This window comes from Delphinapterus leucas, chromosome 19, assembly GCF_059928025.1.
Source record: "Delphinapterus leucas isolate spDelLeu-1000000601 "Yukka" chromosome 19, BTC_Dleu_Yukka2, whole genome shotgun sequence".
Classification (NCBI taxonomy): domain Eukaryota; kingdom Metazoa; phylum Chordata; class Mammalia; order Artiodactyla; family Monodontidae; genus Delphinapterus; species Delphinapterus leucas.
In genome coordinates, this window is record NC_143147.1 from 23324810 (window position 1) to 23339595 (window position 14786).

Genomic DNA, 14786 nt, shown 5'->3' on the forward strand with positions numbered 1-14786 from the left:
TGACTAATTTTATCCATTTGTTCAAATGTCTCTCTTCACCTTTTCTCTGTAGCTCAGAGCAAGAATTTTAGGTCAAGGAACGGATAAACAAAAAGTTTCTGTGTTGTCCATTCCCCTGTAAGAAGTCTGCTGCCTCACACTACTGAGCTCTATATTACTTAAACTGAAAACAAGACTGAGAACTTTATCTAGATAACAAAACCACAACACTGAGAGAGGAAAGAAAAGAAATCAGTGGAGGATATCTGATCCAACTGGGAAGGAAAGCAAAAATGGCAAGGATCAAGTACCAATTTTACCTTTTGCTACTTTAGGCAAACAGGGCTTCAGAAAAGGAAAATACTCCAAATAATTCAGGGCAGGCAGGACAACTTCTCTACAAAGAACATTATTCCACTTTGCTCTATAAACACACCCTGTCAAGTTCTTCTGAGTCTGACTTAAGTTAGATGAATGCGTTCTTGGTCATTTAATGACTACCTTCCCAGCATTCATTGCTGGAATTCATCCCTCCCACTTATAACTGACTCCATCTCCAGGTCCAGGGGTGGACCTGACTGATCCAAAAGTAACCTTATCCCCACTGACAGTGACTGGTTCAGAAATGAGTGAACAACCCAATAAAGGCCAAAGAGACTCTAGAACTGGGCTGGTCAATAAGGCAGTCAGTAGCCCCATGGATACTGAACACTTGAAATTTGGTTAGTCCAAATTGAGAAGTGTTGTAAGCGCTAAGAGACACACTGGATCTTGTACATTTTGTATGAAAAAAGGAATGTAAAATATCTAATTTATGACTTTTATAGTAATAACATTTGAAATGATAATATTTTGGATATATTGAGTTAAGTAAAATAATTACTAAAATTAATTTCACCTGTTTTTTACTTTTTTAGTGTAGAAAATTTTAAATCACATTATGTGGCTTGCATTATACAGTTGACCCTTGAACAACTCGAAGGTTAGGGGTGCTGACCTCCCCTGCCCAGTGCAGTCAAAAATCCATGCATAACTTTTGACTCCCCCCAAACTCAACTTCTAGTAGCCTATGGTTGACTGAAAGGAAGCCTTACTGATAACACAAACAGTCGATTAACACATATTTTGTATGTTACATATATTATATACTGTATTTTTACAACAAAGTAAGCTAGAGAAAAGAAAATGTTATTAAGAAAATCATAGAGGAGAAAATACTTCTGCAGTGCTATTTACAAGATGAATCATCTGTCAGTACCCATCAATACTGTCTTATATGATACAAAACACTGTAGATATTATACATATCACTAATGCTAGACGTCCAAAATGAAAAGATAACATGAAAAAGAAATTAATATTTTTTTACAGGTATAACTAGTCATGCATTGATAACAAAGAAGCAGCAATATGGTAGCTTTATGGTAGGCTAGTTTAATCAATATGAGTATTGGAAACATTGTTACATTTTTTAAAAAGCCAGTTACCTGTAACGATAGGCTGATATAGTTTCTCCAACTCTGAATAAATAGTGGGGGCAGGGAGCATACTGTATGTTAATGTAATTCTTTGAAAGCAAAGTTATAAGAGAGTGAGAAAACTAACACACTATTAATTTTATATTAAACATCATTCACCTTGCCTATGTAAGGATAGACTAGTATCTACATATATTTTATGCATTCATGACACCTTTTACTTAATGTTTTGGATATTTCTAGGCTATGTGGTTTTTTCAAATTGTCACAAATCTCTAAGAAAGTTTCCAATATACTTATTTTTAAAAATCTGCATATTAAGTAGACCTGCACAGTTCAAACCCATGTTGTTCAAGGGTCAACTGTGTATCTAGGGACAGCGCTACTGGCTTACTGAGGACTATTGAGGACATCTATGAAACTGCTCCCTTCCTGCTGTGGAAGAGCTTTAGGAAGTCGAGCTCCCTCTATCTCTGGGCATGTATGCCCTAAACTGCTATAGCCTTAAAGCTGTGACACAGCTCTTTTTCTGGGAGATCCATCTGCAAACTAGTAAATTCCCTACGTAAATTCAGAATTTCAAAGATTCGTAAAAACATAACATTTTAAATCAACTTGTTAGTTAATGTAAGCACTGGTAGGCAAATCAGCTTACCTGGTTACTCACAAAAAAAGACAAAATACTTAACATAAGACATTATTTAAATATTTAAAAATCACTCCAAATATTTAGGAAGGCAAGCAAATAAGTCTAAAACATTAAAAAGGGAAAGTACTATCAGGAAAATAATACCAAATTTATATTGAGGAAAAAATTGATTGCTCATTTGCAAATAGGCAGGCCCTTCGCAACTGCACCACAACATGTATAATCATTACCAATAAGTCAGTAACAGGAGAAAGTGAGTCTTTTGGACAAACCGCACACTTAAAATCTGATCCCAAATTTGAAAACTCTATGTAAGTCATCACACTGGAAAAGGGTTACATTTACCTCATCCTACCTTTAAACAATTTGACAAGCTATTCAACATCTGGAGGCCTGAAGAAAGTTGTCTTGTGGTCACTAGCAGAATCTATTTGCCCAAAGTAATGCCAGAATGCTTTACAAATATTAATGCAATTTTATAATATAAACTTAGGAAGCACAGGATTTTATAAATGAGGAAACCAAGACGCAGAAAAGTCAAATAACTTTATCAAGGTCATAGAGTTGTTGGTACCAAGGCAGGGACCATAACCTTGTCTCCTAACAAGTTTAGTTAGTACTTTATTACCCTGTCATTTAAGAAAAAGAATCCTCCCAGGGAAATGGTGCCTTGAATATAATAAACATCAAGTTCCCCGGTTTATTAAACTATAAATAACAACTTGGGATTTGGGAGAATTTTATTAACAATAAAAGTGCTGCTAATACTGAAGACATTCTTTAGAAAGAAACATATATATATATATCAGAGGGGGAAAAAATCATACAATCATTCTCTCATGTGCCATCAATGATCTGCTTGCTAAATTCAATGGCCTTTTCCACCCCCATTTTGACTTTATCTGCACCAAAATCACTCCCATCTTCCTAACCATCTTCTGCTGTGCATAGGTTGTCACTCTATGCACTATGAACACATTTTCCTATCTGACTACCCTTAGTTCCACCTCCAATAATTTCTTCCACCTACAACTGAGAACATTCCCTAAGGCCCAGACCTCAGCTACCTCTACTCTTCCATTTACGTATCTTAAAGAAAAACCAATCTGAACAAGTCACTCTCTTAAAAACTTCCAATGGTTGCCATTCCTAATATTTCAACCTTTTTCATTATTGCCCGCCCCCAGGAGCGTTTTCAGACATTTTCCCCCTTAACTGCCCCCCCATGAAATTTTAATACCATAGATATGTTGTATATCTGTTTATGTACTGTATGTATATATGTGCTTTACTCATAAAAAGAGTAAGTTTTTTTTGCCCCTCTCCCACGTACCAATGGTGTCTCATCTCTTCAGCAGGACACTCCAACCTCTTCAGGATCTAGCTCAAGGTTTCGTCTCCACCCTTACCTCCGATCACCTTCAGCAACTCCAGCCCCGTGAGTCCCCCTCACAAGGGCCCATCCACTCATAATGCCCTTCCCCGTTGCGGACTCTCTCATTCTTTTTTTTTTTTTTTTTGCGGTACGCGGGCCTCTCACTATTGTGGCCTCTCCCGTTGCGGAGCACAGGCTCTGGACGCGCAGGCTCACGGGTCCAGCCGCTCCGCGGCATGTGGGATCTTCCCGGACCGGGGCACGAACCCGTGTCCCCTGCATCGGCAGGCAGACTCTCAACCACTGCGCCACCAGGGAAGCCCGACTCTCATTCTTAACACTCAGTAGTTGAGGTATTATCTCTTCTAGGAAGCATCCATACCTTCCACAGCAATTCCTCCTCTGTATTCCCGGGGAGTATCTCTATTGCTGCATTTATGGCAGTGAATTACAACTATCCATTTACAAATCTCTCTCCCCCACTAGATCATAATCTCCTTTAAATCCTTATCATCCAGCACAGTGCCTGGCAAACAGTCAACACACAGTAAATGAGTATTATAAGAACAAGTGAAAATAATTTGTCCTTATGTTTTTGACGGTTTCAAATTTAGCTTCAATTCTCCATCAAGACTCCCTGAGAGCAGGGATGTATCACTTTTCATACTGTTTATTTAACTGTAAGCTCCTTCAGGGCAATACTGTGACTTAAACATCTTTATATCCCAAGCACCGTACAGATAATAGCAGAAACTTGAAACAGGTTTGCTAAATTAGTAATAGAACGAAATATCCTCATTAGTGCCTACAACAGTGCTGGTCTGTAGCAGGCTAACAATAAAAACACTTTGACTAGTGACTTCCAACAGTGTCAAAACCTTCCATATGATTCAATTAGCCAAACTAATTCAAAACACAGATGTGAAACCGGGTTTAGGTAAAGAGCACCAATCATGATCAAAGGCAGAATTCCCTGTACAGAGTCCCTCTACTCACACCATTACAATTAACTATTAAAGTTGAACTCAGTATAGTTTCCTTAGAAGTCATCTTTTCATAATGCCAAAGTGCCAGAATTTTTTCTAACGTCTCTTGGCTAGGTACCTTAGAACTACTGACTAGGTCTATGAGGACTTGTCACGTGCTTATTCACAGTATTACAGCTGTTGCCTCAGGCACTCTTTGTTACCCCCAAGCAACAAAAGGATCAAACTGACAAGCTATTTTAGTTAGGAAATCATTGTTGATCTGCATTAGATGACCCAATCAACAAATAATTCACGTATTATGGAAGCACAGGGAATCATAAGTAAAACCCAAATATAATCTTATAATGGGAAGAGCTTCTATCCAATGACTTCTTTCTGTTTGGTTGGATGACAAATGAAAAAGTTTCTTTGGCTTTGACAATTCCCATCAAAGAAATCAAATCAGCATATTAAGGAAACTTACAGTAAACAAACAGTTGATTCTTAAACTGCTAGGACATCAACAAATCTAATAAGAACCACCAAGAATAGACACTCAATTCTACATATAGAAGTCAGTGAAACTCTAATGCTCCAAGTTGTGAAGATAATGAAATATTCCAGTACTCCATTAGAAGATGGCTTTTTATATCAAGGAACAACAATGCTTACAGTTGCCTAAATTTTGAGGATTAAATCCCAGAACTTGAGACTCAAATAAACATTCAGTTAATGTACTTTGCAAATATTCTTCTAGCATAGCACATGAAAGGGAACTACATCTACCCCTATTTCTTTTTCAGGACATGCACCAGTGGTACTAACTGACAGCTAAAAAAGATGCATGTAATTTTGAGGGATATTGTTGTTTTAGCTTGTCTGAAAAGGCAACTCTTTCTGAAACGTATTTTTTAAGGAAAAAAAATCACCTTTTTTCTTTTAAGCTGATATTCAATAGCAGAACATGACATTTCTCCCTAAGAATACAATGAGTTTCTTTTGTTGTGTTTTGTTTTGTGTTGGTTTTGTTTCATTTTTGGTTTTTGAATAAAATCTGCATAATCTTGTCCAGGAGCCCAAGTACAAAATGACTTCCAGTGTTACAGGCTATGGAGTTTCTCTCGCCAAGAAACTAGTTCAATATCATTAGACTGTGTTACTTTTATTTTCTCTCTTTGCCTCCTCTGCTTTATGACAATGAACCCGCAGTTTCTAAAAGTAAGTTCGTTTGTAGTTAAAACTAACAATATAGATTTCCACATTTCTAGTTTCACACGGATGCTTTGTTATGTCTAGAAGAGCAACCGTTTCCTTTTTATGGTGCAGGCTCTGCTTCTTCAAAGCTCTTTTCACAAAGCAGACCCCCCCAAAGAATCCAGCTGTGGCTGTTAATCTTGGCTGATAGAGAAACTTCTCAATACTACAGATTCTCAACCTGTAAAACACAGTTAATAACAATACACTTTAGTATACCACTCTTTCTGACGCAACTAACTCCAGCATTTTCCCAAAATTATCCCAAAAGCATTCCCCATTTTTCCAAATTATAGTTTGCTATTTGAGGAGTAAAGGAGAGAAAACATCAGAAAATACAAGATGCCTCTAATTTTCACAAGATGAGCAAGCTAGACAATCTCTGCCATGCATAAGGATTTACACTGAATAGTTTTTGATTAAATCACACATTTCCCCTGCCTCACTGTGATCTTCTTTAACAACTCACACCTTTTCATCCAAACACAAGTAAAATGAATTTCTACTAAAGCTGAACTTTGACAATAAGGATGTCCTTCATTTGTTACATTCTGAGAAAAAAAAAATTAATGTCCTTCCAGGCATGGAAATCCATACTTTCTAAAACAGTACAGACGATCTGGCTAAACACCTACCAAGTCCATACAAACATGTATATTATGTTTTTTCTATGCATTTGTTTTTAATTAATTGAGAGAATTGGACAGAATATTTTACCCTAACTCTAAATTCAACCCTCCTTACTTCCCTGGCATGTAGCACAACTAAGGGGACACTCTATGGTATTTAAAGTCATGCCTCCAAAAAATAGTCTGCATGTTGATTTTACCTGATAAATCTGATCTTATGTGAAGCCACTTCTATGCACATTTACACAAGTTTGATTCTCCTACCAAAAGTAACCACAATAAAACCCAGCTAACATTTATTGAGTGCTTACTGTGTGCTAGACAGTGTACTCACTGGTTTACAAGGATTACCTCATTTAATCCTCATACCAATTGTACGAGACGGGTGCTAGTATTATCCTCACTGTATAGATGAGGAGCAGAGAAGTTAAACAATATATCAAGATCACACAGCTAGTAAGTAACTAAGTATCAGTACAGTGATGCTTAAGTTTCAAACTACTTAAATAAAGGTAACCTGCTGAAGGAATTGGAATAATAAAATTCAAAGTTCTCCAACTTTACTTGGAGTACAAAGACAACAGACTGAATGAATCCCAGGATCTTTGATCTTTCAATTAATCAGATAAGTAAAAAACACTGATTTTATAAAGGAGAAGCTTTTTCCAGACTCACTTTTATTAAGGTGGCAATATGTACCATTAATTCAATCTGATATTTTTGGCTGACAATGTCAAAACTGCCTGGGTTTAGCGGTCCTCAAACCTTTCTCATGGGGTCAACTTCCTCCAATTCTCAAAAGCATACACTTCACGAGCCCCTGAAGCCTTTATGTTATAATACATCTTTAAGAACAGTATAACTTACTTTCCTCTGGCAAATGTGAACTACAGACAAGAAGGTATTTACATTATTCTCACCAAACAACTGAGGGTCCTGTTTGTGAGTTGTTTTGTGTTTTGGTTTTGTATTATGAAAATGTCCATATGGGCATTTGAAAGCCTTGTTATCTGATAAAGAAGGTCAAATTATATACAATGCTTTGATAACCCATGAACAATATTCTGTCATTGGCAATGAATGTGTCTCAGGCTACCCCGTGATATTACTAGGTAAACTGGAAACCTTACTTTGAGATAAAACACAGCAGACAATTGTTAATGAAACCTTAATTGAACTGTCAAAGCACCACCTTTACCAGCAAGGTAATATGTAATTCACTACTTTTACACAACTGTCCAACACTGATAGGTTATTCCAATAGTTAAATTCAGCAGAAAGATAAATCAAGCCTGGTAGACTAAATTGTTCAGTGATAAATCTGAATGGTAAAATGCTGCATCACTTCTACAAATATCTCTCCTTGTCTACATGGAGAAACAATAATATCCCTCAAAATTATATGCAACATATTTAGCCATCAGTTAGTACCACTGGGTACATGTCCAAAAAAAGAAACGAGAGCAGATATAATTTCTTTTCATATGTCAGAAGAAAAATACTTGCAAAAGGTATTAAACATATTTGAGTCTAAGTGAATCTTATAATGCCCAAGTAGTTATATGGTGCTTTGAATTAAATGATGTATCATTAGGAGAATATTTTTATGTTCCATTTTAATCACTTTAGAAAATAGTTGTTTCAGACTCATTAGGTGCCTTCTAAATTAAAATGAAAAATTTTCATTCAGTTAGTTAAAAAGTAAAAAAGCTCACTAATATCTTTAGCTTGGGTTTGAGAATACCAGTGCAATTCACTGTGGTTTGGTGTCCAGATCTCTAGTTTTCATAATCTTACTCACGTCATATAGCAGTCAAATTCCAAATATAATAAGCAATTCAGACAGCAATTCATAAATATGTAAATATAAAAATAGAAAAGAATTCGCATACTAAAACACACACCTGGAACTCTTTCCTCTTTTTTTTCATACCAAATTGTATTTCACCTGTAACAGCTGATAAAAACATTCAATGCAGCTAAGTAGAAAAACTTGATTAAAGAACAAAGGAGGACCTGACCAGGAGATCAAGTAACCAAGCAGCAAAGATGCCACAACACTGTGGTAGGTGCTGGGGAAAAAAAGAAGTACTCTAGCAGACACAGTCACTACCCTCATAGGGCTTACAAATGTAGTCAGTCAGACAGGGCAAACGCTCAACAACTGGTGTACAGTGGAAGATGACACAGATATGGAGGTACTTCAAGTACATGGAAAGAACTCCATGGGTGGTAGAAGGGGTCGATCAGTGAAAGAACCTAGAATGGATTCAAATCAAACACATTCAGCTTTTCATGTATTGGTAATTCAGAACACCCACTACCAGAATGTTTGCTGTGGGATATGTTTCAGCACTACAGTTCCTCACCTCCCTCCCCTTAAAAAAAAATTCCCTTAGCACCAACTTGAAGTTAAAACTTCTACAAATCACATCATCATTTGACAGAAATGTAGGTGAATAACATCTTTAGAACATAGTCAAGAATGCTGCAACCCATTTCCCTTTCAGCATCTCTAGTTCTTAGCACTGCATGCAAAGCACTAAAATGAAAGAAAGCATCCAGGTCTAAGAAAATCCAAACAAATTCTCAGTAAATCTATGACAAAATTTAAAGCAAGGAACGATCTTTTTCCTGCCCCCTGCCCCCCCCCTGCTTTGAAATCCTCAAGGGCTGGACAAGGAACAGCAGTTCACAGTGCAGTCCCTGAGGACAGGATATGGAAGGGATGAGAGGAAGGCAAGAACAGGCAGGTCCCTGAGCAGAGACTGAAAAGGCACCATTACCGGCTGCATTCTTTCCCACCAGGAATCCCACACACCTTGGAGAACTTGCTGGGAAAACACTGGACTTCACCAGTTTAAAAAAAGATGGATCGGATCACTTAGTAGCCTAGTTTATAAAATCTGAAATGTAAATAAAGATGGCCAGATATAATGCAAAAATGAAACATGTCAATTATAGCCTGAAAAGCAATGACGAAAGGAGACATTTACTAGGCTAGTTCCAAAGAGTTCGTTCTCCTGTGGTGATGAGGGCTTTTCTATACATTAACAAGAATCTTTTCTTTTTTTAAATTGAGGTATAGTTGAAGGAATCTAATTTTGAAGCACTGAAAACATCAATTCATCTATCCACACCAGAATACTTAATCCTTGGGGGGAAAAGCTCAGTTCACTCTAGTTTTGAAAGAAATAGGACCCTACAATGAAAAATACATTTTATTATAAACTATCAATCTTCCTAAGAAGGACAAAGAGACAAAATGTTGCATTTAAGAAGCCCTCGGACTTTAAAAAGTATACTAGCACTAGCAAAAGTAGAGAAGTTTCATGTTTAAAAAGTATACTTCCTACTACAGCAGCCAACCAAGGGATAACAGCAACTTACAAGCCACTAAATGACACTAAAACATTACACTGAATGTGGGCCACTGCATAGTTACAGTCTACTGACCTCAATTGTGGTACTCATGTGTGATGCTATATTTAATGCATTCTTATCAAAAGACTAAAGCTACATACTTCCCAACTGTAGCTTTATGGTTTAAAATAAACCACTCATGCAATGACTTAACTGGTTCAACTATGAACCTTATCTTCCTTCTGGGGATCAAGATCACAAATTAAGGAATGAAAAGACAGAAAGAGCAAAGTAGTTATGCAACGTATACCCCAATGACAAGACTATTATAAAGAATCCAGTTTGGGTCAATTGTGACATTTGCTGCAATTGGGCAACTGATTCAAACTAAATCGAACATGAGAGATGGCCAAGGTCTGTGTAGAAATAAGCATTCCATGCATTCATCTATTTACTGAATCTCCATTCAGTGGCTTGCTTAGGTTCCACACAATAGGTTTGGTAGACAACAAACTTATGTGAGTTACTCAACAGAGGGTGCTCCACCAACGCTGTCCATGACTCCAAAGCACAAGCCTAGATAACCGATGCCATCAGGCCTCTTTACCAGGTAAGGAAGGGTGCCTTCCTTCAGTTGAGCTGAGAAGCTTGTTCCACTTGGGTTGACGTGGAGAAAACCATGAGAAAGGACTTGCCCAACGACAACCATGAGAAGGAACCAGGAGAAGCTGTGTTTTGCTCTGGATACTCACCAGACGACGCCAAAGGCTCCATATCCAATAGGTCTATCCGGCTCAATATCCAGCTGCTGTTGTGGGTGATGCGAGTGCTGATGATGGTGCGCCTTAACTGTGGCAGCTGCGGCAGCCTGTACCTGAGCTGGGGCTGCTGCAGCTGGTCCAGGAGCCTGACCCGGGGCCGGTGATGGGAAATACGGCTGCTGCTGCCCAGGGTTTAACATGGCTGCAGCTGCGGCCGCTGCTGCGGCTGCCGCAGCTGCGGAGGAGGTATGCTGCTGTACGGGGTGGACAGCAGCAGCCGACCCGGGATGAAGATGGTGCTGAGGGTGGTGGTGGTGGTGAAGGTGAGGAGGAGGGAGGTGTGGAAGGTGGTGGTGATGGTGGTGGTGGTGCCCTGCTGCTGCCGCAGATGTACCGCCATTGTAAGCCGCCATCATTTTTGCGTTGGCTCTTGCGCCACAAAGAGACATTCAAAAAAAAATGCCCTTTGATTGGAAAGCAAACTGGGTCAAGCTGTCATTTGGCCATTTAAAAATGAAGAAAAAACCCACTCACTCCACCTCCAAAATCATGGAGCGGAAGTGGCTTTATGTCTTCATCAGTCAATCCAGACAAGTTAGAGGATACTGGTGTTTAATTTGGGGGTGAGTGTGTGTGGAAGGGTGTGGGTTGCCCCAAAAAATAAAAGAAAAGAGAAAAGAAAAAGAAAAAGGAAAAAGGGACCCCTTCCCCCCAGGTTTCCTGCCACAAGTGGGTACTAAAACTCCATCCTTAATTCGGGGGAGGTTCCAACTTTGAATGTGGGAATAAAGGCCAAACCTCCCGACCCCCTGAACTCCACACGCGAAAAGGATCAGGTAACACACCACCCTGGGAATCTTGTAAGAGGCTTGACTCATCTACCCCTTCCATTCCCACATCCTTTTCTAAACACCTACCACCTCCTCAAAAATGCAACTGAAAAAAATTCCAACCACCCCAAAGTGAAAAGATGGGGGGAAATGTTCAGGGAAACTAGCTCCCCCCCTCGAACTCTCAGGCCTTCCTACATCTCCCCCTACTCCTCGTCAGGTTGACCTGATTGGGGGGGCGGGGGGGGTACTAAACTTTCCCGAACAGAAAAGAGCCAGGGAAGGAGGCAGGAGGGACAGAGTGAGCAGAGGAGGCGACAGGGCAGGACAGAGAGGAGAAAGAGAACCGGGGCAAAGTGAAGGTAAGGAGGTGCCGGGAGCAATGAAAGAGAGGTGGGCAGCACTCGGACGCCCAGACACAGGGAACCGCCCCGGGAGGAGGTTAAGGTCCCGGGGCCAAAGAATGGGAGCCCCGGGAGACGGGCGGGGTGCAGTCGGAAGCGGGCTGACTCCTGCCCCCGCCGCCGGCTGCTTCTGCTGAGGAGGGTTGGGGGGGAGAGCGGGTGGGTCCCCCCGCGCGACGGCCCCCGCAGGGCTCAAGGCTGCTCCGTCTCCCCCCCTCCCCCCCACCCGGCTTCCGTCCCCGCGGCCGCTTTCTCCTCAGCCGCCGCGGCCGCTTTCTCCTCGAGCCGCCGCCTCCTCAGCCGCCGGTGCCGCCGCGGCCGGACTCACCTCCCCTAGCAAAGCCGGATAGAGCGGAGCCAGCGGCGGACACGCGCAACCAGCCGCCGAGGCCCCGCCCCCGCCTCACACTGACCGGCTACCCTAGCCAATCCACGCCCACCTGTCCGCGTCCGCCTCCAATCCCGGGCCGGGAGCTTCAGACAGGCGCACTGTTCGGCCAGTGGCGACAGAGTGTGGGTCTCCTGGGGAAATCCCGCCCCCGAGCCCGGATGGGCAGATCGAAAGACCAATCAAAAGGCAGAGTTGGGCCTGACCGACAAGACCAAAAGCGAATTAAACACCAAAGATCTCCGTGACATTTTCTTTCGCCTCTCTCCTCTTTTCTTTTTCTTCTTTTATTTTTTTTGGCAGGAGCAGGAAGCTGCGTGCTAATCCCGCCTGCAAAAGCTGGAAGAGAGGGGTGGAACGAAAGAACCAATCGTGAGCCGGGCACCAAGAACAGAGCAACCAATCATTGGCTTGAAGAGGAAGTGGGATGAGACTGGGACCAGATAGACACTTGATTTGACAAATGGAAAAAAAGACTGATCTCGGTCCCACCCTTCAGGTCTCCTATAGGTCAGGATTGTGGCGAATTCGCTGTCATATCAGCGATGATCAAGGGGCGGGGCCAACTGTAAGGGGTGTGGTCTAAAGACGGGGGCGGGACCTAGATGAAGAAGGCGGAGTCCAAATCATCCATTGATTGGAATCATCTACTACCCCTTTTAAAAACATCAGGTGTGGAGAAATAGGAGCAAAAGGGGATGTCGAGCTTCAGAAACTCAACCAAGGTTATTCAACAAGACAGTCACTCTAGAAACTCAGTAGACTGACAGTTCATAGCCTATAGCTGGTCCTCCATGGCTAATCCTCATAGTGGCAGAAACACGCGTTATTTCGTTTTCACAACTACATGCTCATTGAACGATAGGGCTATTGATACTAATTAAGACAACAAAAATAATAAACTTAACCACAAAGACTGTAATTTTCTCCCATATTTTCTAATAAGTTCTAGTCATTGAAATCTTACTAAAATAACATCTTTCACTTTCACATAACCTCACTTATCTTAATTTATTTTTCTTTAAAAATATGAAATAATAAGCTTACAGTACCTTACCCTTACTAAAATTGTGCACTCAATCCTGGAAATCATCATTGATTCCTCTTTTGCCTGCCCACTCCTCCCCTTCTAGTCAATCATCAAGTCTTAAACGCTTTTGAACACTTCTAAACACACACACCCTTCTCCCCAGTCACCACAGTATTACCCAAATGCATGCCACTAGCATCTTTAATTAACGCATCTCCCTGCCTGCAGGCTTGCTCTCCTCTAATCCACCCTCCGCTGAGAGCATTGCAATCTTTTAAAAATACAAGTCTGACCGCACCCCTACCCTTGAAAAAAGTCAATAAGTCTAAATAGCCCAGCTAGATCTGGTTCCCGCCTTCCTCAGCAGTCTTATCTCTCACCTCAACCCTCTATACTCCAGACATTCTGAATTTCTTTCAGTTCCTCAAATGGTTTGTTGCCTCCAAGCCTTCAAGCATATCTTCAGCTCCAAACACTCCCCACTCCACTCCTCTAACTTATAGTTCAGGTCTTCACTTTTTTTTCTGGAAAGCTTTCCCTAACCCTGTGGTAGAGTAAGTGCTTCTGTTATATAGATATATAACAAGGCACTACCTCCCTCATAGCACTGAGAACTCTTTATTTTTTAATTGTTTACTGAGTTTGACCAGGACAGAAAGCTTGTCTGTCTCATTCTGTGATATGCCCGGTTCCTTGGGCAGAGTCTAAAAGGTGAAGGTAATAAAGATTTGCATGCGTTTCTGAGAACAGAAGTGGGTACCAGTCCAAGCTCTGCTATTCACTAGCTTTATGACTTAGGCAATTTAACTTTTCTGAGTTTCAGTTGCCTCGACTGAAAATGAAGGTAGTAATATATGCCTCATCAAGTAGAGTTGGGGATTAAATTAAGGTGATACATTTTAAAGTTCCTGGCAATATATGTTCATTCTCTTTCAATCAGAATCTTGGGGGTGGGGGGCAGGAATCTGTTTAATAAGCCCTCCAGGTGATTCTTACATGCACTAAAGTTTGAGAAGCACTGGCCTAAAGGGGCTGAGTCAACTTTACTTTTCTGTATCTAGTATAGCACCTGGCACCTAGAAAGTGCTCAATGCATGTGAAACAAAGAAATACATCCAATTCACCAGAAAATTATTGCATATGAAGAGCTATTTATTCCTGCCACAGATATTTACTGAGCACCGACTCTATCTAGGCATTGTGCTAGGTGCAACAATAGGGGAAGGGAGACACAAGTTAACAGTCTGCCCTTCAGGAAGGAGCTCTAAGTCTGGTGCGAGAGTTTCCAAAATGATGTGTGCACACACCAAGCGGTGCACAAAGTGAGCCACTGGGCTCCACAAAGAAATTAGTACAACTTCTATTTCTGCTTATTTTTTATTTCATCTTTTTAAAGTGTCCATTTTGTCAGTGTTTTATAATGTACATAATATACAGAGTTGTGTACATGTATATTATGTATAAATAAATAAAATATGTAAATTGGGGATTTATGCTCCAAAAATTTATAAAAAATATTGGGAAATCACTAGTCTAGTGACTATTTAATGTCCATGATTTAGATCAGCTCTGTCCAATAGAAATATAGAGAGTAACATAAAAACTTTTAAATGTTCTAGTAGTCATATTAAAAAGTTAAAAGAAACTAATTCTATTTGTAATTTAATATATTTTATCT

At 40.4% G+C, this 14786-nt stretch overlaps 1 protein-coding gene across 2 annotated transcripts in view; it reads right to left on the minus strand.

Annotated features, from left to right (window-relative positions):
- The window catches only part of NLK (nemo like kinase), a 146008-nt gene extending 133965 nt beyond the window's left edge, over window positions 1–12043 (minus strand). The window contains exon 1 of one of the 2 annotated variants that reach the window (XR_002647724.2): window positions 10448–12043. Coding sequence is in view for 1 of the 2 variants with exons in the window: in XM_022596157.2 (XP_022451865.1) it covers window positions 10448–10905 (458 nt within the window). In the remaining variant the exon portion in view is untranslated. The remainder of the gene's footprint in view (window positions 1–10447) is intronic. The other variant, XM_022596157.2, reaches the window with a different exon arrangement.
- Window positions 12044–14786: the final 2743 nt, after the last annotated feature.